The sequence below is a fragment of the Psittacula echo genome (assembly GCF_963264785.1).
Source record: "Psittacula echo genome assembly, chromosome: 4".
Lineage (NCBI taxonomy): Eukaryota > Metazoa > Chordata > Aves > Psittaciformes > Psittacidae > Psittacula > Psittacula echo.
Genome location: NC_137738.1, coordinates 24,068,214 through 24,094,264, shown reverse-complemented (window position 1 = coordinate 24,094,264; position 26,051 = coordinate 24,068,214). Strand labels below are relative to the sequence as shown.

Here is a 26,051-nt window from a genome sequence, read left to right as displayed (position 1 = left end):
TGCATTGCAAAATGCATTTTATTTTAGGAACAGCTTTACTTTAATTCAAAAGGAACCACAGTACATTGATCTGCAAGCACATCAAAGAGACTCATTATCTTGACTCCTGAAAAAAAGCATTCCTGGAATGAAAACAAGGAATTTTTGCATGGAAAGCAAAAGTACAAACAAAAGAGGAAACAAATGCTATCTTATTACTTGAAATTCTAGTGTTTCATAATATTTTCAGATTGCCCTAAACTAACGGGTTACAAATACTGCCTGACAGCTCATGAGAAACTATGTATTGGCTTCTGCCTGTAGCTTTTTTTTTCTCCCCACCAGAAAGCATCAGCTAAGCACTTCCTGATTAGTTATGTGGGAACTGATGAAATTGCAGTAAAGAAATATATTGCACTGACAACCCTGAGAGTAGTCTTCCATGAGAGGAAGTTTTGCTGGGGGGATTAAATCAGTTATCTGCAGCCTTATTTGCATGCTGGCTATATACAATATTAAGGCAAATAAACTAAGTCGACGTGAATCAGTTAACACTTTAAGCACTAAGTGGCTATCAAAAGTAAACCAAATTTGGTTTAATTCTCTTTCATGTTACAACCTAGAATGAGTATTTTCATCAGCCTTGGCTTCCAAACATTTGAAGAAAACGGTCTTGGGGAATATTTGTGTTAACTCTCTGCGGTAACCCAGAGAACCATTTCTAATGTCACATTTCCTGACAAATCCCCTTTTAACACCATCCCTTAACCTTATTAATATTAATTATCCCTTCACTAATACCTCCTACTATGTGTTTCCTGGAAATAAAGTCGGTCATTACACCTATTTCTATTCTTTCCAGAAGGTGAGAGTCTGCTCTCCAAGGCAGACAACCTTCCAGTGGAATCTCCTCTGGTGTTAGAACCCCAAAGGTACAGATGCACAGTTTAGCTTCAGCTTTCAACCAACTAACATTAGATCAAAGCAGATTCATCAAAACACTGTGAGAAATTCACACTTTTTCTTTAGAGGGAGAAAACCCACACCCCTCAAGTAATTTAATTTCCTATGGAAAAACTTCAGAATTGCTCTATTTTGTGACTAACTGCACTGAGTAGCTCATGGGAAATTCTCATTTTGCTCACAAGAGAATTGCTGCTCTCTGCCCCTATAGTCTTTCACATGTATCCACAAGGATGCATCAACCTCTCTTGCCTTCACAGACCCCTCATGCCCTTCTCTGGCACCTTGAATATTATCTTCCTCTCAGGTACAAGTGCAAACACCTGCAATTCTCTATGAAGACTCCTAACCTGCTCAGTCACTCAACCCCAAGCCATTTTAATCTTTTAAAAGACAATTTCCTTCCCCATCCTGTTAAGAAGCACTGCCCATGCACTCAGGCTTTCTCACCCTTGTTGAAATGATTTGTTCCACTCTACCCTTCATGTATTTGTCGCAAGCCTACACAAAAACCAGCCAAGTTAAATCAATTTTCTCCATTTCGTTACAAACCCATCTTTGAGTTGCCATCTTGTCATTATTAACTAGCTACTTTTCCTTCACCTGGGCTCTGAAGAATGCCAAGTGCCTGATTTTAGTTCCATTTCCTTCTGTCCTTTCAGCTTTCTGAAATCCCATTCCTTGTGACACATGATGCTTACAGTCTTTTTAAACTGGTCCCTGGGGAAACTGGTCAGCACCCAAGAAAGGTGCATTAAGTAACTGGAAAAAAAAAAACAACAAAAACCAACCCAAAACCAATCCACACACACACGCCCCCAAGCCCCAGAGGCCATATAATTGTACTAAAATTCCTTTAAGATAAAACATGACTAGACTACTACAAACCTTTATAGGAAGTTACTAAACCTCATGCCAATCTTCTTGTTATGACTATTGCTTTCTTTTTTCCCTCCAAAGCACTGCCAAATGAGGATAATTCAGCTGAGCTGGTTATAAAATAAGAAGGCTAAAAATTGCTAAAAATTAATCATAAAATTAGCTAATATTTTCTTTGGTTCCAACTGATTTTCATATTAAAAATATACTGTGAGAGAAACATATGAAACCCCTGTGAAGCAATCTCTTCACTAGCCTTTCATCAGTCAATTTTGTCTGATCAAGAATTGGAGTATTGAATAAATAATCTTGTGAACTACACAAAACATATTCAGATTGACACCCACTTTCTATTCTAGTTTTGAAAGTTTGATCTTTTATCCCATTTTCTGAGCTATTCACTGCATTCCTGTACTATGTGAATTTAAAAAAAGTATAACTAGAACTCCCCCCACCCTTCCTCTTTGACCATATTTATACTGTAGAGTTCAAGTACAAAATATTCAGAGTAAATAATCACTGACCTGACTGAAAGGTCTCACCTGAGGTGCCACTTTCAGAGTCAACATTTGGCTTTTTTAAATCTCTCTCAGTTATGAATAATCCCAAGGAGAAAAAAAATCCAAGTGCATGCAACTACTTCTCTAGAATGACCTGTTCTGAGATACAAAAATCATAGCCCCAGGAGGAGGTTTTTTTCCAAGCTTAGTCTGTTATTAATACATTCATCCACTACATACAAGGTATTAGTTATCCAATAAATTATTTCTTAGAGTAACTGTAGTAGTTTTTACTAAATGAAAAGTTTAATGTCAGGTTCCACCAATTCTGTAGTCTTCAAAGTTGCATCCATATATAAATTAACATACATAAAAATAATCCGTTGTCTAAAAGACTGCACACCAAAATAGTACTTCCATGTCCGCTTTTAAAAGAATAGGTTTTCTGAATTTAATTTTACAAATTGAACCTTTATAGGGACATTTACTCTATTACCCAAGATTATTTTTGAATAGTTGTTTCATTAATACGGTTTCTAACTAAGATTTCTGTACATTTTTGTACCTTTAGTCTGGAAAGACTATTATTTTAGCTTTACCCTCAGGTTTTCAGTGCTGTGATATTCAGGCTTCAAATACTGCAAACTGTGTTCACAGAAAGCAATTATTTCAATGACAGTAGCATTTCTATTAGCTTTATGAAAATAATTTTGGCTGAAATGTCAAAGTATGTGGGTAATACTCCCTTAATTGTGCTATGCTACTGTAAGCATCACACCCTCTGTAGTTAATTTTTTGCTGACAACAAATCGTAAAAAATAGTGAAACATCCGAGGTGTGATCTCGTTTTATGAATTAAAGAGCAGCTTTCCCAAAGTTTTAAGACAAATACAAAAAAATATTGCACAGCTTAAAATACAATTGTTTACATTCTGACTTCAATACAGTACAACTCAACCGCGAATGTAAGCAATTACCCCTCTGCATTGTGAACCCAATTCTTTGTGCCAGAAGGTCAAACAAAACTTTTAAAATTTAAACTGCTATGTTTCAAATCTTGACTTGTTAAAGGAATTCTAAGCAAACTTTTGAAAGGCTTAAAAAGCTTCTGGCCTCACTTTTGAGGGTCAGCAACTCTTGCAAACCAGCAGTAAAACTTCTGAGCGATACAGATCACTCAACCACTATTCCCTCAAAAAGCTGTAAGACAGTAAGCATATTTGAAGTATACATTTTTATTAACATTCCTAAAATAAGCTGTATTTACATATTATATAAATGTATGAAGTCTTAATATAAAATAGAAAACTGCATTGGCTGAGGAAATCAACACTCCATATGGAGTTACTATTGAAGACCATTTGTTTATGAAATTTTACAATAATTTATATAAATTATCTCTTCCAAATTAGATGATTTTTTTTCTTTTTACTAATCCACACAATTTTGATGACTTTACAAACAGTGGTGTACAATATAAACTTAAAAAACAGTTACAGCATCCTCCGGCGCACAACTGGCTTTGGAAAATTAGACAGTCTTTTTTTGCTCTTTCGTAGAGTCTTCTCGGCCATGTCTGTGGTTTCTTTCTGTTTGCTTTTTGTTCCATCCACTGGACTTCCAAATGGAGAGATGAATTTTATTTCCACTGGTGGAGGTGACCAAGAACCTTCTTTTCTTGTGGTTCTGAAAAAAAGAGAGAGGTATCAGACTGATTTCTTATCACCAACAGTATTTAGCAGAGGAAAAAACAAACAAAATGGACTTACACAAATCAATGCAAAAGGAATTTTTTATGGGTTTCTTCGGAGATGGTATCAAGGTAGAAAAGCTACATAAATAAGCTTCCTTTTGCTTTCATTCCTTACCAGACTGTCCCAAACATTCTCAGTAGCTAGTCATACCAGCCTTCAGAACACCTCATCACAGCTTTTAAAAGGCGAATACCCTCAAACAGTTTTCCAGAAAGAACCAGAAACAAGAAGTTCCCTTTACTCATTGTTTGACCTCTTCCTGCCTTCCTGGTTTTCATACAGTGGAGTAAGACAATGAGGAATCATTGCATGCTATCATTGCAAAGATCCACTCACCCTTTTTTATCACCTCCCTCTTCTGTTTCCATTAATAAACTAAACCATTAAGCAGAGAAAAAGACCAGCAAGATTGACCAGCTGGTCAATTAGACCAGCAAGATGGGCAGGATGGTAAAGTCAGAGCAGAATTACTCAGCCAAGTGAGGAACAAGTTGTTAGGGGCTAACAGCTGAATCACTACCACAATAAGGGAATAAATAAATAAAATAAATAAAAAAAGGGAATAAATAAAGTAAGTGTTTAAGAAGAATTTCATACTTGCTTGTTTTCTTTACTCTTGATTTTGAAGTTCTACCTCTCTTCAATTTTTGCTTTCCCACAGACTCTACGGATTTGGTATCCTCCTCTTCCTCTTTAGTTGGAAGTTCCTATGTTAAGACAACAAAAACATTAGTCACGCACAAGTTCTTTCACTTTTGCAGAATATATATGAATGCTTCCTTTTATGAAGAAGTCACGCCAAAGTTATTTCCAAAAGCATTACAGTTTCTCTCTGCAAAAACAAACATTCCATCTCAAGTTACTGAATTTGGTCAATAAATAAAGGTCAAAATTCTGAAATTAACAAGTATCACATGAAGTAAGTTTTAAGGAAGTCCACTGTGCCTTTTGTTAAACGCAAAGCAATACTTATTAATTCTTGATTTACAAAGATTCAATGTTTATTTTTGAAGCTAGTTTCCATAAAGCAAAAAAACCCTGTTTACCTCATGTATTTAAAGCTCTCTTTTTAGATAATCTTTGAAGGAAAAAGGCAAAGCAATGCAAAGCATGATTTGGAAAAGCGATACAGAGCAAAAAATCAAGAACCTGAGACAACCAGAGTTTTTACTTACTGATTCTGTCACAATTCGGGAAATGCTAGATACATTTTTGCTTCTTGACCTCAAAAGAGGGGGTGAAAAGACAAACTGGGAAGACAAGTCTGGGTCTAAATCCTTCAGCTGCACAGGATGATCTGCTTTCTCAGCTAAAATGACAATGCATTGTTAACATGTATGTACATTATATGTAAAGGAGAGTGACATTAAATTACAGCTGACAATCAAGAGCACAACAGCTTTCTGAAATAAAAGGTCTAATCAGGCTTATAAATTCACTCGTCCACAGTAACTCATAAACAAAAATAAGCCAGTGTAGTGATTTTGCCTGCACTTATATAATCAAAGATACTACGTAAATATCAAAGATATATGCTCAAGAGATATCAATAGTCCTTATATATTTCAAAATAAAATTCTTATTAGGTACTCTAATAAAAGGAACCCTTTGCACAGTAACTTCACTAACAAAGTTTATGCTCAAGAAAAAAAAAAAAAATCACATAAGTAAATGGCTACAGAGTTTGTTGCAAGATGCAGCTCATTTTAAGTTAAAAACTGAACAGAATTTGGAAGCACATCATCTTTATTTCACTGTTGGAGGGAAGGGAGAGCAATCACATATTGACATATAACCTCCAGTTTTCAAAACTGATAGAAATTAAGCTCATGACAAAAATTCAGCTTAAATTTCATTTCACTCTACTCAGACCAGCTTCCTTGTCTACTTCTACCACAAGGAGCCATCCAGTCATGTAGAGTTCAGAAAGATTTAATTAACTCTTTTCAATTTTTTTAGTCTGCATGCTTACATTCTTTACAGTATTTAAAGCCATCCTCAAGACAGCAACATGCCCTATTTCATGTATAAACATAGTGCACCTACCTTTAAATTTCTTTGTCAGCTTTGTGAGAGGAGGAGAGAAAAGGAAAGACTCATTTTCCTCAACTGACAGTTTCTGATGCATGGCAGTTTTGTGGGATCTGGTTCTTGTAATACGATCTGTTGAAGCTCTTGATATTTCACTATATCCTGATGGGTTTGTGTCTTCAGGCAGCAAAGGACTGCCATCAGGCCCTTGGGGGAAGGCCTCCTCCCCTGTGCTCTCCTCCTGTACTGATCGTCTCTTTCTGCCCCGTCGCCCTGTCCTAACGGGAGTCCTGGGTGTGGCCGATTCCTCATTTGGCTGGGCAGGTGCCTGCTCATGAGTATCTGTTTTTTCTGGTTTAGCCTGTGGAGTTCTTCTTGCTCTCCTCCTAGGAGTATCAAGGACTTCCACTTTCCCACCTGAAGGTGTGTCTTCCTGAGTGGAGATAGATTCTGTGTCTGCCAGGAGATTCTGTGCCCCTTTCCTAGCACTTCTTCTAGGAGTGACAGGAAGTTTAAATTCTGTTTGAGGAAGCAATGATTTAGACAGATTAAGGTCAGAATTTTCTGACACTTCTGATGAACTTATCTTTCTTCTTCTGCCTCTTTTAGTTGGCACAGGTAAAAGGAGTTGGTGACTGGGCTGCACCTCCTGATCCTTGACAGTATTTTCAGGAAACTGTAAACTAATGCTTTTCAGTTTTCTTGCACTTCTACTGGGACTGACTGCTGTTTTTATCTTACTATCAGCGTCAGTCTGACCAGTTTCTGGATCTCCCACTGAACTTTTCCCTCCTCTAGTCCTTTTGGGAGTAGCAGAAGCAGTAATACTACCTTTGGCAAGAGATGTTTCCTCATTTGCCTCTTCCAAGAGTGCAGATGCAGCTTCCTTTGCTCTCCTTAAACCTCTTCTTGGAGTAACAGCTGTGGCCTGCGTACTGACGAACAGTGTTTGATCATCAGAATGGCCACTTTCTACTTTTTCTATATTAGCTTGTTTAGGCTTCCGACCTCTCCTCGGAGTAACAGGCGTCACAGGTATTTGCTCTTCTTGAGCATTTTCTTCTGTTCGCAGGCTGGAAGTCTCAGATGCTTCTTTTGTTCGCCTGGTACTTCTCCTGGGAGATAGTCCAAACAGAACTGGTTTCTGTGGGTTCCGTAGCTGAGCATCACCTGCAGATGGAATATTCAGACTTCTCAGCTGTCCCCTGGCACGTGTTCTCGGCGTGATGACATAATCTACTTGATGCCTGCTGGTTTCATCTTCCACTCCTTCTGGCACAGCTGTTAAGGGAGCTTTTGCCTTCTGGAATCGAGTTACCTTTTTACCTATCGTCTCATGAATAGACTGTTCCACAGCTTCAGATGTAAATTCTTTACTTCTTGTGTCTTTGATTACATCAAGTAAGTTCTCAGCAATGGCTACTTTAATGGGTTCAGGCACATATGGGAGTGACTCTGTGGTATTCTGAGATTCCTGATCACTAGTTACAGTAGACACTGAGTTTGTAACCTGTTCTTGGTTTTCAGTATTTCCTAAATAGCTCACAGGTTTTGCCTCTGTTGTTGTTCCAGTCACTTTAGAATCATCTACTAATGTAGGGTCTCCCATCTCTGCTTCACCTTCATCTCCTTCTAAGACTAAAGTAAAATTACTCTGAGGTATAAAAAGCTCTCCATCTCCCTCAGCTGCATCACATTCATCACCTTCATTATCAGGCAAATCACAAGCGAACTGTTGCTCTATAGTATCACAGCTGTGTTGAAGGTTGCCTGATGGATGTAGTTCACTGTACAGTGATGTTTCAGGTGCTTCTTCTGAGGTTTGTGCCTTAACCACACTATATTCAATAACCTGAAATTAAAAAATGGCTGTTACTACATTATCAAACAGACTAATTTCAAACTGAGCTAGATAAAACTGAGGACAGTGAAATGCTGCTACTTCTTTCTGATCACCCTCTAATGTAAAGTTAGCAACATACAAGTACTCTCCACTACAAACACAAGTTTATGCATTTAAGGGTCAAAGAACAGAATACTCAGTGTATGCAGCCACATGCTCTACTGCTGGTATTTCTGCTCCTGACTAACAGTTTGCCACCACCCGTGAACAAAACAAAGCAAGCAGTTTTACAATACAAACTGCATACACAACTGGCAGTAATCGTCACATTGCAGTACTTTCTGGACTGACTACAAATCGACAGAGGGACCATCTCTGCATCTACCCATGTTCAAGTAGAATTATGTTCCCCAAGTTTCAGTCATGATAGTTGTCACCACAACACTCAGCCAAGATGGCCAAGTATCACGTGACAACTCAGCACTGCATTTTAAGGAGTCACCTGAATTGCAAGAGGGAACACATATATTCTAAATAGCTCCATCTCATGTTTTGTAGTTCCCTGTACTGAGCAATTTCCTTCCAGATCCACCTGAGATACTCGAGCTTGTATATTGAAAACAAAAATACCTGTTACATATTTCAAGTGACTCAAATGGTCAAGAGAATTGAGTCAATGTGTAAACACCTTTGCCTAAGCCTCTAAGTCATAGTGCTTGCCCACAGTGGCAGAAGGAAGAAGCCACTCCACAGAAGTCTCCATGGAATCTGTTTTTTTTCCTTGCTTCCTGCCTTGCCAAAAGTTGCTAAAGTGTCACATAACAGCAACACGCCATCCTTCAAAACTCAATTCAGGAAAGACCTGTCTTTAAAAACTTTCCTTTCATGCTTACGTATCTATAAACAAGAAAGCTGCAAGTAGTTTGTCCTAAATTCAGTGAAGGCAGACAAGCCAAAACTCAATGTGCATATATAAATCAGTAAGCACCAGTTACAACGAAAGCAGAAAAACCTTCACTGTAACTGCTACATGAATGACCCCAGAAGCTTTGTGACCATCTCGTGTCCCTACTCCCTTCTTCCCATCACAAATTTTTCATTTCTCCCCATAAGTGATTTATGTATTCCAAAGTCTATAATAATCTTCTCTACAGCACTGTCCTGAATTGGAAAGCCATGACAAGTTAAGTAAGTGACTACCCATTTGACTTTATCTTAAATCTAGGACACTGAAAAACATCTTCTGTTACTTAAGACCAATCAATACTACTAATTCCTGTGATTATAATCCTATCCGAAATTGACAATTTCTTTCAATATGGTACTTAGAGGACATCCACAATGAATTCAGATCACTCATCAGCCCCAGTAGAATAACAGAGGAAAACCTGAGACAGCTGGAGAATCTCCAGTTCTGACTTTCAGTCCATATGAACAACCTTTTAAAATTCACAATTCACAAAAGTTTAGATGTTAAAAGGTGTGGTAAAAAAAAATAATAATAAAAGATAAAGTAGTTGGAAATACCTCGACACTGAAATTAACTCATTACAGGGAACTGTTTGTATCAATAAGGAATTGTTTGCTACTACGGCTCTCAAAGTCCCAAATCTTGACAGATTCCATTCTGTGTTACAGGTACAGAAAAACGTATCTGCACTTACATAATGAGGTTTCAACTTGTATTAACCAGCTAAAGAAACAGATGGTTTTGTGTGCCTTCTCATTGTCAGGAAGAAAGAACTGCCCTCCATTTGCAAAGAGTTTTCTATTTTAAAGAAAAGGGGAAAACAGTTTACTTACGTTAATTTCCTCAGTTTTAGGAAGAATGTTAGAAACAGTTATTTCTTCCTGTGAAGAAGGAACTTCAGCTTCAACTTCAGCTGCTTCTAGGTTAGGCTCTTTAGGCAAATCCACATACTTCTCCTCACAGTGTCTCTCTGAATAAGCACTGACCACATCCTCACTGTCAAGGACACTTACCACAGCTGGAAGAGATTTATATAATTTTAACTGCTATATAAATGACACAGGTTTAAGCAACAGGAAGTAACAGAGGGAGCAGGAACAAACAAGTTTTCCATCCTGCCACGTATATTGGCCTTCCTCCACAAACTAGAAGCCAGAACTATCCATCTGGTAAAGGAGGCAACCTCACAATTAATTTAAAAGAGGAAGGGGCAAAATCAACTGGTAAGTCCATAGAGAAAAAGAACAACAGAAAAAATGGTGGCTGGAAAGGCTAGTTATTTTTCACAGCCAGGATGCATCATCTTTTAAAATAATAACTAAAGCAGCAGATCCCTTAGTATGCACATTAGCAATGGTGTACAACAGCAAAGTAGAGAAACGACTTCCCCTTCTAAAATTCTTAATCCTACCAATTTTCTCAGTATCTTTATCAAGAACAGGAACATTCACTATGCATTTTCTAGAAGCACTTTCTTTGAGGAAGGTGGTCTCTCTACAGTTTAATGGAAGTTAGCAGTAACACGCTAGTACTGCTTCAGTCTGAGACACCTATAATGGTATTGCAAAGCACACATTTTACTTCAGGAGTTCAGCTACCTCAACTCACATCACATCTCCAATATACTGTACATACATTCACTGTCTGCTTCTGGGGATTCAGAAAGCTGTGGGTTTGTTGCAACTGGCATGACTTTTTCTTCTGATGAAGAGGAAGGCATCTTGGACTCCTGGTGGTTTGTTTCACTTCATGAAAAGAAAGAGAAAATCATAAAGTTCCAAAACAAACCTTGAAGAGCTTTATATATTACTTTCTCACTGCAAAATCTTCAAGTTGCAAAAGAGAAGAAGGAAAAAAAAAACCCAACCCAGATATTCTTTTACCAACAGACCTCCATTCAATTCATGACTCATTGTATGCAATGAACCAAGTATTAAATATTCTTCCCAGCTATCTAACACTAGAGAATAACAACAGAGTTGTACTAAAGAATAATATATTGCCTTCTCTAGAAAGAATGCAATTGCTGTATCGGAGGTTTAGAACAAATATTGGTACAAACTCTTGTTCAGCAAGTTACCACATGAAATTAAGGGTTCTTTCATTGTTAATATTCTGTCTTCATCACTAAGCATTTGCTAATTGAGCACACACAGGAAATAGAAATTATAAGATACTGCCAGAAACTCAAACCCCAAAATGAACCTACAAAAGTTGAAGTAATCTCAGATGTAATTTTTAGCTACAAAATTCTCAGACAAAAGCCGGGCTTCTGTTCACAGTACCTACTTAGTAACCCCCAAACTGTAAAAAGGTTTATCTAGCCTGATGAATGAAGTCTTTATCACCATACTTTGGGGTCTGCAATCATTTGAGAAAAAAAGGCTCAAATTGACAGCTGGTCACTCTGACTTATATTCATGCCAAATTAGTTCTGTTCACAGACAGGAACAGAAAAGCCGTTATCTATAAGAACACAGGAAAGAACCAACAGCAGCTGAAAATCATAGTTTTCAAAGCCAGGGAAGCCAGCAGTTACATGTTGTGCAAACCCAAATAGGTATCTATTTTATGAACTTACCCTTCACTTGCAGTCCCCAAAGCAGCAGCCTCAGCAGCTTTAAACACCAGTTTACCATTGTCAGGAAGGGTAAGACATTCAGCATTTGATTCTTCCACAAATCCTACAAAACCAGGCAGTTGGATTACTTCCCCATTACATTTAACATAATTGTTTTTAAAAGTACAAATGATTGTAAAGTGAGCCTTTATGCACTTCACATAGGAGAGTTATTTAACAAAATAATGCTACCCACACTTCAACCGTACAGAAGACTTGAATTCTTTCCAGTAAAAGAAGCAGCATGATGCATCATTTCAGTTCAGAAAACAAAACGACTTGATACACTGTTTACGAACTAAACTTGGTACGTTACTGACCTAATAAGTACGAACTTCAGAAAACATCCTTCCTTCCTTCCTTCTTAAAATTGGGCAGGAATTTTTTTTATTTCTCTTTGGATAACTCACCCCATTCCAGCAATGCTTCTTTCCTTTCCTGACTCCATTTCTCCCCTTCTACAAGAATGCATCTGAGGTCTTTTGTTGTTCTTTTTTTCTGATGATTGACTGGTGTCATCAAAACCCAACCGCCTTCTAACCTGTTCTTATTTCAACAGGGTCAATTTTAGAAACATCCTCCTTTTCTTCGTTTCTACTGTCTGCTTCCTCCAGACCCAGCAACTACCTTGCAGACAAACTGCTTCAAAACCTCAGACACACAACTCTTTGACACTTGCAGACATAATCTCAGGAATAACAAACTTCTTTTTGTAAGGAGTTGAACGGACTCAGCTCTGTTTGTCACTGACTGTAGCCGTGTTTCCACATCTCCTTCTTCCTGCACTACTTTCCTTCCCAGCTCTTCATCATTCCTCAACAGCTAGTGAGCCATAATTCTTCTAATCCGCCAGCAGAACTAAGCATATGAACACATCCTCAGCAACCGAAGTGCCTTGAAAGAGTTCAATTGAGCTAAATTTCCAAACACAAGTGAAACACATTTGGAAAAAGCTGCATAAGCTTTTGAGCTAGCAAAATGAGCAAGCACAGCTGTATTAAGCAGCAGACACAGAAAACAGACTTACTTCTAGAAGAAAACTTTTTAACTGAGCACTAACAAGGTGGTTTATAAAAGTAGAAAGAAAACTATCCAGTCAAAGCACACCATACACTCAACTTGCTGAAAAAACCCTGCAGCCTACAGAAGTATCCCTAAAACATAACCAAAAGCTTCAGTTGTCAGCTTGCTTCCCTCTCAAAACTCTCCACAAATCACTGCTGCCTCTCAGCTACAACTACACACAAGAGATGCCAACCCAAAGTAGTGTTTATTCATAATATCCAGGATAGCTAAAAAAAGGACTCAAAACAGTGGCAATTTTAAAGCCCAGGACAAGGAAGTGTCTAGGATACCTGTGAGCACGCATTGTTACCTGCTGCACTCATCAGAAATTTAATTTTTTGAAGACATTTGAATTAATTCAGAAACTTAGGTTATCACAGTATAAAACGCACCAGCTTCTTCCCTTGGCTCTGATGAGCCTGGTTCTTCCATCTGGAAAGGTTTATCTTCAACCATTTCACTGTCTTCTTCCTTCTCCGACTCTTGAAAATCAGCAGTCTCTTCAAAGGAAGAACTAGCTGGCTTAGCAGCTATAAAGATTACATCATCTTCAAAATCGCCAGGTGATTTTGCATCATGATACTCCAAAGTAGTTTGGTCTGACCTGGCAGAAACGTCACTATTTTCTTTGCTGACATCCATATTCTCCAAACCATCTCCAGGTATGCTTTCTAAAGACTCTTCCATTCCAGCACCATCTTTCTCAGGATTGCTCAGAGCAAAGAGAGTTGTTTTAACTCTACTTTCAGACCAAGCATCCTCCACCACTCCACGATGATGCTCAGATGAAGCTTCAGACAGCATTTTATCTTCTACAGTTACCTTAAAAATAAATAATAAATTGATAAATAACATGCATATTCTTTTGTCAATGAAGAAAAAAAAAACCCACCCAAGCATATACTAATACTTGCAAGTTTTAAAAGTGGCACCTTAAGCAAGGAGCTAAAAAACTAAATCTCATTCTAACACTAATTTAGCTTTTAAAGCACAGTGTATAAAATAATCACACTTTTGACTGCCTTCCACAACCTTGGAGAATTAAGATGAAGTGGTCTCTAAAGTACTTCCTTCTACTGTTATATCAAGCCTGTTCACTGGGTTCACTATTATGTTTTCAAAAAGAGGAACCTTTGTATAGTAAAATCATAACTCATAATTTCTCCTTTTTGTCTGCTCACCTTTTCAGCTTGCATGCATCACTACAACTTTTTAGTAATCCCTACGCTGATAGCACATTAGAAGTAAACTAACCTGGCCACACTGCATTATTAGTAAGAACTTCATATATAAGACAGCCTCTTATTACAACTGAGTAACAGGCAAAAAAAAGTATAAAAGAACTAGACGATGACAACTTCTTATTATATGTATGGAAAGCTCATACTAGTAACATGCCCCTGTTCAGCCCCAGTTTTGGTTAAGTTCCTTCACGAACTGCATGATGAGCTGGATCAGTGAATCCAACTGGCAGAACAAAAAAAGGAGAAGTGGACAGCTCCCAGAAGGACAACACTACAAATGCTGTCCATGGTGTAAGGCGAGAGGCAAATCTGAGAATTTTAAGGCTAGGGAACAGCCAACAGGACAGCTCTCTTCATCAAGAGTCTATTCTTATCACAGTTCAAGTAAACTCAGCCTGACAAAAAGAGAGACTGAAAGTAAACACAGCTCATGAGTTCCGCTGCTTTCCAAGATGTTTAACTGCCGAAGCTTGACAAACCCGAAAAACTGGCTCAATCTGTTCCTCACCTTCCTGCTGTACCACCACCTGAGAAGGTACAGCGGAAAACTAGAAAAAATACAGCTCCTAACAGGTCTTGAATAAAAACCACCAAGGTCACTGACATTTACTATCAATGTGTTCCTGCAGGCACGTGATGCTATAGACGATCTAACATAACTTTTTCTGACCAAATTCAAGTCTGCTGCTCTGATCTGCTATTTCAATTCTCAATCTAAGGAGTTTTGGCAAGCTTCAAGAGCAGCTAAAGTAAATCAGAGTCTAGAAAGCCTTTAACTGCAGAAATCACTAACTACAGCCCAGCTTACCCCAACAGTCCATTTTGCACTCGAGCCCTCTTCCCTGAAGGATATTCTAGGTTCCTTAGCTCGCAGAGGAGGAGTAACTGATCGTCCCGGAGATGCAGAGGGAGTTGCTAAGGGTGTGGTGCGAAGGCTGGATCTGAGGATAGATTGAGGAGTAAACCCAGGAAAACCAGAAGCAGACATGGCCAAATCTTTAGCTCTCTATGAAAAGAAATAGAAACATTTAAACTCAGTTCAATTTCAAAACAGAGGACTGCACTTGTCAAATCAGTTTTATTTAAACTAGTGTTCACGTTTAAATTACAACCTGAGTTTGTACCAGCAGAGAACACAAATTCTTACTCCTGCACTGCTCTTTTTCCAAAGGTACAAAACCCTTACTGATAAAAACACAGGCTTTTTATGATTCTTTCGGCTTTCCACTTTTGGTTTTTTTTAAATTTTGTTTTTAAATGCCAGCATAAAATGCTATTTTTAAAATTCCTGAAGAACAGGGATATGGCATTTTGTTGTCTGGCATCTTCTCTCCCACCCCAGTGATTTTTGCAATTTCTACAATGCTCTTCCCAAAGCATACAATAACTTCAAACTTCAGCCCAGATACAGTGACTGGGCACACTGCCATGTACAATGGCAATCAGCAAAGCAACAGCTGATTTTTGATACTTATTAATGAATCCGTGCACCAGACTAAGTCAAATGACACTGCTGTAAAAATACCTCCACCTCTTCATTTAAAAGCATTCACGTCTTCTTAGCTTAGCTCAGTAAAGGTTTTACAGGGGGTTAAAAGGAGGATAATGAAACTAGTTTAATAGTACGGACAATATATAAGGAGAAGAAAACAGAACTCTGAGAGATCACAACTGCTTTGTTCAAGCAGGCAAAGGCAAAAAGATCAGCACCAAGATGACAGGTCAAATGTTACTTCTTTTATTGTAACGTCATGATGGCTGTAAACGGGAACACTGTTTAACTCAAACAGCTAATGGATAAAATTACAGCAAAAAGCCATCACTGAATTTCACATAGGCTAACATCACTTAACCTACAATCACTCAGCTGTCATTCACTGAACTGGATTAGGAAACTGAAGTGTGTGCTTCTTGCTTGTAGGTCAAACTATACAGAGCTATCAAACACTTAAATGATGAGATGGTTAAGCCAGAAATGGCACCTTTAAGGATCTAAGTATACTGAAAAGTCCAATTTTAACTTGGATGCGTGCAATGAAAGCACGTGGATTTCACAAACCTACGGGACATCGTGCATACTGCAACTAACTTGGAACTAAAGCTTTCCCCATTCAAGACTGTTCAAAACATACTGCATCCGAAAGGACTGTATGTACAATAACCACATGCATGCTGAAAAGATTCCATAATTTGAATCCAACAGTGTTTGCGTTAATACTTTGGTGGGTTCATTTTGAACACAGTTTACAGGCTTTTGTCTTGGTTGGTAGTAACTGTTTTTTTAGAACACAAACCTTAACCACCAGAGGAGTCTCTAGCAAATTCAGCTCTGATGCTCTTAAAAACTTCTTCTGTGAGGCGGAACCATGCAGATTTGAATTCACTGGGCTGGGCGCCATGAATGAAGTAGAATCTCTGCATGGTGACTGCCAGCCACCACCCTGCTCTGCAGAACATGAAGGAACAGGACGAACCACCGAATCCAGCAATCTATTAAGAGGCACAATTTCAAACAGGAACATAAACAAATGCATGAAAAAGATAGCGTTCAACAAATCACAGAATCATAGAATAGTTAGGGTTGGAAAGGACCTTAAGATCATCTAGTTCCAACCCCCCTGACAAGGCCAGGGACACCTCACACTAAACCATGCCACCCAAGGCCTCATCCAACCTGGCCTTGAACATCGCCAGCGATGGAGCATTCACGACCTCCCTGGGCAACCCATTCCAGTGCCTCACCACCCTCTAAGAATTTCTTCCTTAGATACAATCTAAACTTCCCCTGTTTAAGTTTTAACCCGTTACCCCTTGTCCTGTCACTACAGTCCCTCATGAATAGTCCATCCCCAGCATCCTTGTAGGCCCCCTTCAGATACTGGAAGGCTGCTATGAGGTCTCCACGCAGCCTTCTCTTCTCCAGGCTGAACAGCCCCAACTTTCTCAGCCTGTCTCCATACGGGAGGTGCTCCAGTTCCCTGATCATCCTCGTGGCCCTCCTCTGGACTTGTTCCAACAGTTCCATGTCCTTTTTAAGTTGAGGACACCAGAACTGCACACAATACTCCCAAGTGAGGTCTCACGAGAGCAGAGTAGAGGGGCAGGATCACCTCCTTCGACCTGCTGTCATGCTCCTCTTGACGCAGCCCAGGATACAGTTGGCTTTCTGGGCTGCGAGCGCACACTGAAGCCGGCTCATGTTCATTTTTTCATCGACCAACACCCCCAAGTCCTTCTCTGCAGGGCTGCTCTGAATCTCTTCTCTGCCCAACCTGTAGCTGTGCCTGGGATTGCTCCGACCCAGGTGTAGGACCTTGCACTTGGCATGGTTAAACTTCATCAGGTTGGCATCAGCCCACCTCACAAGTGTGTCAAGGTCCCTCTGGATGGCATCCCTTCCTTCCAGCGTATCAACCAAACCACACAGCTTGGTGTCATCGGCAAACTTGCTGAGGGCGCACTCAATCCCACTGTCCATGTCACCGACAAAGATGTTGAACAAGATCGGTCCCAACACCCATCCCTGAGGGACACCACTCGTTACCGGTCTCCAGCCGGACATTGAGCCATTGACCACAACCCTTTGCGTGCGGCCATCCAGCCAGTTCTTTATCCACCGAGTGGTCCACCCATCAAATTGATGTCTCTCCAATTTAGAGACAAGGATGTCATGTGGGACAGTGTCAAATGCTTTGCACAAGTCCAGGTAGATGACGTCAACTGCTCTGCCCCTGTCCATCAGTTTCGTAGCCCCATGCTAGAAGGCCACCAAATTGGTCAGGCAGGTTTTCCCCTTAGTGAAGCCATGCTGGCTGTCACCAACCACCTCCTTGTTTTTCTGAGATACTACCTAACAAAAACACTCACAGAACGAGAAATCACTTGTTCACCATTTGTACTTAATGTCCTAAATCTCTGCCTCTGAGGCAAGAATAACCCAATTTTAAGTTGCACAAGTGACGTAATGCTCATGTCAGAAGGAAATTCATCTGCCTGTCAATGCTGGGACCACTTCAAATTCTCCGCTTCTCAATGTGTTCCCCTCAGCTGACCTTTTCTTTTAACAGGTACAAAACTCAATGCAAACAGAACACTTTGCAAAGACAGAAAGAATACACACGCTTACATACACCCACACGCATGTATATTTACGAGTAGGAACCCCTTCTTGAAATATCCATTCTGTAGATCTACTATACCTGGAACGTTTCTGTGAGAATTTTGTAACTGGTGTCCCAACAAATGCATCGGGCAGCTCTGCAGCAGGGACAGGATGTGCTGGTGGTTCTGTAGCTCTAGGGCTAGAATTGAAAGGAAAATGTAACTGATGATGGTATCAATTCTTAAAAGCTATATACTGTATTTGCAAAAAACCCAGACAAAGCTTTCTTCAGGTCACCTTCCCTCCAAAACACTGACATAATTGACATGGCTTTCTCCCTCTCTCTCTTTCCAAATACGCAGCTCAAGATGAAATGTTATTAAAAGGCTGCTTACCTGTCATATTGTGAGAAACTGGTTTTCTGCTCATTTCCTACCCACACTTCTCCAATTTTGGACAACACGTTACTGATGAAAGTTGCTCTTGTATGCACATGTCCTGCATTAGGTTGTCTTGCTACTGTTGATAACGGCTTTGGTCTTGCAACTGTAAAGCAAGAGGGAAAGAAGATCCTCCTTGTGGAATCAAAGTGATGGTTACTTGTCCAGTATATCTGCCCCCTAAAAATTACCTTCTCTTAAGACTGATGAAGGCAGATGGTAAGGCTTGGCTCTCTCTACAGCCAGCTTCCTTTGAACTCTAGGAAGGATCTTGCCATACTGTTCTAATATAGAATTTCTGGCAACTGCTCTCTCTCTCAAGCGAGGATCACGATCACCCTGACGAATGAAAAGCATAAAGCAGAACATTAACTAATTACAAGTTCACTGCACAGCACCACATGCACTCTCATCCCTGAATAAATTTTCTCTACAGATAGGGTAAAATACATCCACAGCACAGAAGAGCATCAAATTCTTACCCAGCAGCACACACCTATTTCATCTGGTGTTTGTTGCAAAGAGGAAGGAGGACTAAATCACAAGAGAGATGACAACTCCAAGTTAAAATAATTCTGGCAGTCCATAGAACCTTTTTCAGATACATTTGTTATAACCTGCAATTTTCGAACAGCTTACAAAATACCAGGCTTTCCCTACAGGGCAACATATTCTAGCTGGATGAAAAACTTCAGTTGGAGAACCTAAAGCTTCCAAGACTACCTTATAACTAGGATTCACTGGAAAACTCTCATTCCAGGGAAAAGCAAATGTATCATGGATTCATAACAGAAGTTCACAAAATTGAAACTGGCAGTTTTGACAGACAAAAGTTAGATGAGAATTTCTGTCAAGAAAGTGAAGTGTGTGGAATTCAAAAACCAAAAAAACCCACACTGATTTTACCTCTGAACTGACATCCGGACTAACATCAAGAATGTCCACAGATAGAAAAATGAAGTTGCGCGCAAGACACAAGAGATGACATATATTGCCCAGAAATGAGGTGAAATACAACATACCCTTTATTCCACAGAAACGAGTGACACAACAAACTTGCAATTATCTAAACCATACAAAACATACACATCTGAGCACATCTGCCATCAAGTGATACAGCTGACTGACAGAAAAGACAGAGATGTTTAGTCCACAGATGCAAACAAACTAATCTATGCAGAGGCAACAATGGTGCGCATTATTTAACACAGATATTCACAGAGCACCTTCGGAGAAATATTCTGTTCAGATATCATGTATTCCTAATATTTCAAAAAATGGTTTAATAAAAATCCTGCTTTGTTTTGTAAGTAAAAAAAAAACACGAAAAAACAAACAACTAGTGAGTAACTCCTAACAGATACTTGCACATCCAACACAAATATTACACTTACCGTAAGATTAACCTTCATTGACTGATTCAACTGCAGTGCTGGAATATAATTGGAACGCTGCAGATGGTGGACTAGAAGAAATTCATGATTCTGAACACCAGCACTGGTCTGCAGAAACTTCTTCAGACACTCCTGTGGGAAAGAACACATTGGAAAAATCTACTGTGCTTCTGCCTCTTCTCTTTCCAATTAAGATTTTTTTCTTGTCCACACTTACTTGTTCAGAGTCTGTGAAAGGCAGCTTCAGCAAGTCTTCCATTAGTCCCATCTCCTGGCAGAGCTCATACATGTGCTTTAACAGCTCTTCCGTATTTAACTTAGTCGTGTGTTGGTGCAACAGACCCCAGGCCTCCACCATGCACCTGCAGTTCATTTTGTTGAGATATAAAGGAATACCAGTAATTCATTTTGCGGAGTTGCAATGGAATACTAGCAGCATAACCAAAAAATGCCCCAAACTACTGTATTCAAAGCTTAAAGGAAATGCAGGGGTTGGTGATTTGTGCCGCTTGTTCTGCACCTTTCACAACACTGGAGTGCCAGAATGGAGGGACAGGTTCCTTTACCTATTGGACAACAACACGGTGAGGAAAAGCCGAACTTCACTACTGCTTGACATTGATGGCTTCATCATCTGTAAGTATCTGAGGGCTCGTCTGTGCTCTCCTTGGCACATGAGGGCTTGAATAATCCTCCTATGTTGCCAGGACACACTTTTCATTGTAGCTGGATGAAACAGCAGGGACAAGGAATTCTGTAGATGGTAGAGATCAGGTTTATTACGATACATACAGCCACACGTGCAACAAAGATATTCAAAAGTTTCTGACAAAATCATTAAGTCACACAGAACAAAGCGAGTGCTGTAAGAGAAGTAATTCACACTTGTCTAGGTTAATCACCCATCAGCATACAAACAGGACTACTTATAAACACATTACTAAATAATATATTATTGTTAGACTAACAGATTTGATTAACATCATAAAGAACAATCTTAAGCATCAGAAAGAACATGAATTAGGCTGAAAAGTCACTTTTGCATCCTTATGTCTCAAAGCTTGCTGCTAGAATCACAGTGCTCCTATCTAGAGTACCTAAACCATTGTTTCTGAGGAAGTGCTCAACTGGTCTACTGAGAATGACCAAAACAGCGGCTTTGAAAATTCAAATACCATCATCAAGCATTATGAAACCTGATGTCTTCTTTGTGTTAATCCATTTCCCAATAAAGTAGTTAAAACTGAATTTCAAGTCACAATTTACTGCTGAAGATGTCGCAGCAGTATTACAAAATGACTTCTAACGTTTTAGGATCAAATCTCTACCATACTTACTTCATAATCGTTGTGATCTAGAAGCCAGTAACCTTGAATAAGCTTCACAAGACCCCAAGGGATACCAAAGGCCGTTGGGAAGGAGTCAATTGAAGTCTCTGTTTTATTCGGAAAGGAATGCATGATATCTAGCAGCAAGTAAATTGCCTGACATCAAGTATCTAATTAAGGCAAATGAATTTGTCAGACCCAACACACTGCATTTAGGAAAAAAAAAATAACAAAAAAAACCAAACAAACTAAAATAAATTAAGACCTCGGAAGTGGTGGGAAGCAGAAAATACAAACGGTGGAGTTTCGCCACTTTTAAGCCACTATCACCTGAAGATACTCTGGTTGTAATCACAAAATTACATTCTAAATGAACAGCCCAAAAGAAACACTCTTGGATTTCCACAAGGTATTCGAAAAGAATCACTTCAGATATTTAAAACTTCAGTTGTCAGCTCAGCCTGGAAAAGGGACGGTTTGGGCAAAATTCAGGTACTGGTAAACCACTGGTAGCAAAACTTCTGCTCTGAAGCAGCACAGGTTTGTGCATCATTCCAGTAAGGAGCCATTTGCCAGCAACAAAGCTGCTTCAGCAAATCAAAAACTGGGTTCCATTTTGAGAAAAACTAAGGGACGGTTTTGTCTTTAACATTTCTTAGTAAACCTGCTTTCCCACAGCGGAAAAGATACGAAGGTGCATATACTGAAGGTGCAAGGAGAATTACTAGAAAGGATACAATTGCGTGTTTGTAGCTCTCTTCAATGCTTTCTAGCAAATAGAGATCCAGCAGGGCCTGAAAGGGGAAGTTACAAGTTGTCAAAAAGCTCCTGTCTGTCAGAAATCACTGGCTTTTGGGTGGGGGTTGGTTGTTGTTGTTGCTGCTGTTTTCAGTGAACATAACACCTACGTGTAAACTAGCGGGTGGGTATTTCCCAGTTCCTCCTTCATCTCTCTGCCACAGCTTCTCAACTTGGTCTCCTAACTGGGAAACCATTCCATCAATCATCAAGCAGTCAGAATCCCATTTTCCTCTGAAAAAAAAGGTAGCAAGGATTTGGACAGAGCCAAAGACTAAGTCCAGCCACTCAATGTAAGTAAGAATTTCCTTCTGTCAACACAAAGCAAAAGCTCCCATAACTCAAAGAAAGTAACAAACACACAGAGGCCTGAGCATGGCTTGAGAGGCACAGGAAAGATATTTCCAACTCAGATGAAAAACATTCGTTGTATTACTTGTATTACCCAAGGAAAACTAAGTTTTTAAAGTGCCAGAAATAACCACACTCATCCTGTCTAACAGAGGAAACATAACAGTACCTAAGTACCACGACTGCTCCTTATGCCAAATCCAATGCTTTAAATTGAACTGTTCCAACACACAGGTGGGAGACAACATAAAGGAAGTTTCAGATTTGTTTCTCAGCATCTTACTTTGGTTACTGAAATAAAAGTGACTGTCACAAAGCTGAGCAAACACAAAATTTTAGCAGCATCTAAACAGCATCTTTTATGTTTCTCTACACACACCACTGCAATTACGGATGGCTGAACGTTCCTCAAAAGTCCATCCCAGTCTTCTGCTGACTGCGACTTACCCTGTAATTTCCTGATGATAAAAAGCAGCAAGAGCACACTGTAGGTTGTATTCTTGTAAGGAACACGTGTTGTCTGTAAGTTACCTGACAAGTAAGCCAAGTGAGATGAACTTCCAATACCTAACACCCTGCAGCTTCCACCTTAACTCATCTTGCAGCATTTTGTTCACCACACCGTGGACTAAGCTTCTTTGGGTCTTTAGTCAGTTTTCAGTACAATTTCCAAAGAAGAACCTCCTGTGACCTAATCTATAGGATATTACCTGTGGCCTAGTAAGCCAGTCCATAAAAGAGAGTTTACATGAGGAAGTGAATTTTATTCAACAGCCAGTAGAGTGATAGATGTGCCAGCTACGCGTAACTGACACAATCTTACTAAATTACGCAAATGCCCTTGTGAGTAGAGAGCTTAGGCCAGAACAATTATTACCTTCTATTACTAGTCAACAAGAGAAAAGATCTTCTTATTTATTTAAAACCAAAACCAGAACCATGCTTTCTTCTGTGTCCAGCTGCTCTGCAAAAGCTGCACTTTTCTCAACTGGAGCTGACTGATCCTATCCTAAACACGTGACCCTTTTCAGCAGTAACAAGTTGTACAGATTAGCCAATGCAATAAGTACACTACAAGAACAGACAATACCAACAAATGGTACTAAGCGGAACTATACATAAACATTTAACACAAGAAAGTAACCTCTGTGACCAACAAAACACAAACATCACTCAAGTCCAGAGCATTGCTGGCCAATGCACTGAGCTTAGCAAATAAAGCTGTTGCTACAAAAAGCCATTCACTTCCACTTCTGAATTTCCAGTGGAAGTGTACTAGAGATTTCCCATAAGCCTTACCCTGATAAACGTTCAAGTTTCTGTCGATGGCCAGTATAGTATCTCTGAATCAGAGGATAATTGTAGAAAGGTCTAGACAAATGCATAGCATCATCTACAGGCAAAAAAGTAAAAGCAAGTTAAAGAAATAGTATCACATTTTTAAACTAAAATTTTTGACTCGAAAGACAGAAGATGATACAAACTAAGCATCAAGAAGCACAGGGAAGCTTCCAACTCTGAAAGAAGCCAATCCTGCTTCTATCTTTGCTAAGAGATGTAAGGCACAAGACTCAGTTCCTTCTTGTCTCAAGTGCATTTCAGGCTTACAGTGAACGTGGACGTCAGAACATGAAGTGTAAGCTCTAGTTCAGTATACCAAAAAAATAAAAACCAACCATTTTTTTCAAGTGATGCTATTACAGTAAAAAACGCATTCCAGAATTTGCTGTTTAATAGTAATTGGATTAAAACCCCACGTATTTTAAGCTGTGGACACAAGCGGCTCCATGAAGTCAGAGGCTTACTGCTCTCTACATAAAAACATCCAGGAAAAAACTGCTTGCATTATCCTAAACTACGCATTTGAAAACCCAGTAAAACCTCCGTTTCACCCACAAAACCTCAGCACACACAGACCCTGAACCAGCACAACTTGGGAATAGTGAAACATTCACACGAGCACGGCTAAGAATACGGTGATAGAATTACTTAGCACACACTCTCTTTGTTACACGCATTACTACACTTGATACTTACCTAAACCCTCTGGGAGGAGACCGGATCGACAGAACCAGATAACAACTTGTGCATACAAAGAAATGAGGCTGGTTACCACCTGCTTATTTCTCAAGTCTGCACAACCTGAAAAAAAGGCATGACATGATTTTTGCTATGGAATTCCTTTCATTTTGACAAAACCCCCTTCATCAGACCAATAGAAAGTACAAAAATGTGTTGGCATTTTTCACTCTGTTTCACACTGAAGAAAACCCCACAAAAAACACTAAAGCAAAAAGCAACTCCAACAAAGAAGCAGATTCACTAAAGATAAAACAAAAAGTAATGATAATAATAAAGCCTGAGCTATTAAATACATTCATGAATGAGGCATCTGTTTTTCACGTAGCACAGACTTCTATGACAGCAAAGGGATGTTTTATTTTTCCTCACCCTGCCAAGAATTTGTAACATAAAAAGCAATAGAAACTCAAGTCACCTACATTACAAGTTACTCAATTATGCTTCCATCATGGATTTTAGTAATTTGCATGCAATTATCAATTGGTAGCTAAGAATTAAGGAAATTTTCAGCATTCAACTACTGTAAATTCAAGCCTGCTGCTTACAAAGCTTCTTGCTGAATACAGCCTCCTACATCCCTTGCCTGAAGTCCAACAACAAATTATTTCCCTTGCATTAATGTATAGTAAGAGGTAGTCCACATTTCTCAGATTTAAGGCTCTCGTGCCAGCTGACTTGGACAGTCTTCTAATCATCAAAAGCAATAAAAGCTCATGTTTCCACAATTACAACGCAAGCCTAATTCCAAATCGTAGTAAAACATACCAAAAGATTTTGTAAGACTCTTACAAACCTTTTTCTGTAAGCTCCTGTGCCTCTCTTAGAAAACAATTTAAGATTGTGCTAAGGTTGCTCAGAAGCAACTGGCAGTGCTGAAGAGACTGTAATGTCTGCGGGTCAATGAAGTTGCAAGAGCCATCAAACAGCGGAACACCTTTTCAAGAAGAAGAAATGTCAAACCATTACATTGACTGAAGAAGCTCAAGTAGAAACAATGACTTTCTGTGTGCACAATGACTACACTGGTACTCACCGATTTGGTCAAATTCATGTTTTGCATAGATCACTTTGTTCCACGTCCACTCAAGAACAAACCGTAAATTAGCAGCAGAATTTAGCTGCTCTGTAAAAAAAGAAAACCAGAAATTCATCCGCAATCTCAGGCCAAAAAAGAAAATCTATCATAAAGGCAACCTAGGAAGTATTACCTTCAGATGTCCAGTGTTTAATGCATCCAGTCAGAAGCTCTAAAGAACCTGTGTGGACAGCAGCTGACAATACCGCTTGTAACTGCTCCTCCTAAACGTAACAGACAACACAAAATGAGAATCTTATGCGCTTTCAGTACCTGAACCATCAAGAGCATTTCCACCGCTACACTCATTTACACATCACAAGGTCTATCAGTACACGTGTTAATAATGCCACATTGTTTTGCTTAATTCCAGCCACAAGCAGGACTGCTTCTTGACCTGAGGAGCACATCGCAGTTTCCCTCACATTCCAACTGATGCTAATTCTAATATTTTTGCATGCCTCTGCATCCCAGTCTTAACGCACTGAGATGCAATTAACTCTTCTCAGTAATATCCTCTGCTAATACCCTTTACACGTATTGCGTAGTAAGTTTGCCTTCAGGAAAGCATAAAGGGGACCGAACAAATACAACCAGGAAAGGTTGGTTGTGCAGAAACAGTCGAGCGATGGT

The 26,051-nt window shown here is 39.4% G+C and overlaps 1 protein-coding gene across 6 annotated transcripts in view; it reads right to left on the bottom strand.

Annotated features, from left to right (window-relative positions):
- LOC308219512 (protein ELYS-like) overlaps positions 1 to 26,051 on the bottom strand; it is a 51,599-nt gene continuing 25,548 nt past the window's right edge. For 5 of the 6 annotated variants that reach the window (XM_080614601.1, XM_080614599.1, XM_080614600.1 and 2 more), the window contains 24 exons: positions 25,552 to 25,642; positions 25,377 to 25,466; positions 25,137 to 25,277; positions 24,299 to 24,403; positions 23,561 to 23,654; positions 22,021 to 22,144; positions 21,850 to 21,906; positions 21,122 to 21,268; positions 20,351 to 20,538; positions 20,002 to 20,146; positions 19,785 to 19,916; positions 18,582 to 18,729; positions 18,346 to 18,496; positions 18,048 to 18,149; positions 16,143 to 16,338; positions 14,657 to 14,854; positions 12,997 to 13,426; positions 11,501 to 11,603; positions 10,555 to 10,664; positions 9,753 to 9,937; positions 6,122 to 7,958; positions 5,251 to 5,384; positions 4,673 to 4,782; positions 1 to 4,007 (listed from right to left, as the gene is read on the bottom strand). In XM_080614601.1, the coding sequence (XP_080470727.1) occupies positions 3,815 to 4,007; positions 4,673 to 4,782; positions 5,251 to 5,384; positions 6,122 to 7,958; positions 9,753 to 9,937; positions 10,555 to 10,664; positions 11,501 to 11,603; positions 12,997 to 13,426; positions 14,657 to 14,854; positions 16,143 to 16,338; positions 18,048 to 18,149; positions 18,346 to 18,496; positions 18,582 to 18,729; positions 19,785 to 19,916; positions 20,002 to 20,146; positions 20,351 to 20,538; positions 21,122 to 21,268; positions 21,850 to 21,906; positions 22,021 to 22,144; positions 23,561 to 23,654; positions 24,299 to 24,403; positions 25,137 to 25,277; positions 25,377 to 25,466; positions 25,552 to 25,642 (5,211 nt within the window). In that variant the 3' untranslated portion in view covers positions 1 to 3,814. The remainder of the gene's footprint in view (positions 4,008 to 4,672; positions 4,783 to 5,250; positions 5,385 to 6,121; positions 7,959 to 9,752; positions 9,938 to 10,554; positions 10,665 to 11,500; positions 11,604 to 12,996; positions 13,427 to 14,656; positions 14,855 to 16,142; positions 16,339 to 18,047; positions 18,150 to 18,345; positions 18,497 to 18,581; positions 18,730 to 19,784; positions 19,917 to 20,001; positions 20,147 to 20,350; positions 20,539 to 21,121; positions 21,269 to 21,849; positions 21,907 to 22,020; positions 22,145 to 23,560; positions 23,655 to 24,298; positions 24,404 to 25,136; positions 25,278 to 25,376; positions 25,467 to 25,551; positions 25,643 to 26,051) is intronic. The other variant, XM_080614603.1, reaches the window with a different exon arrangement.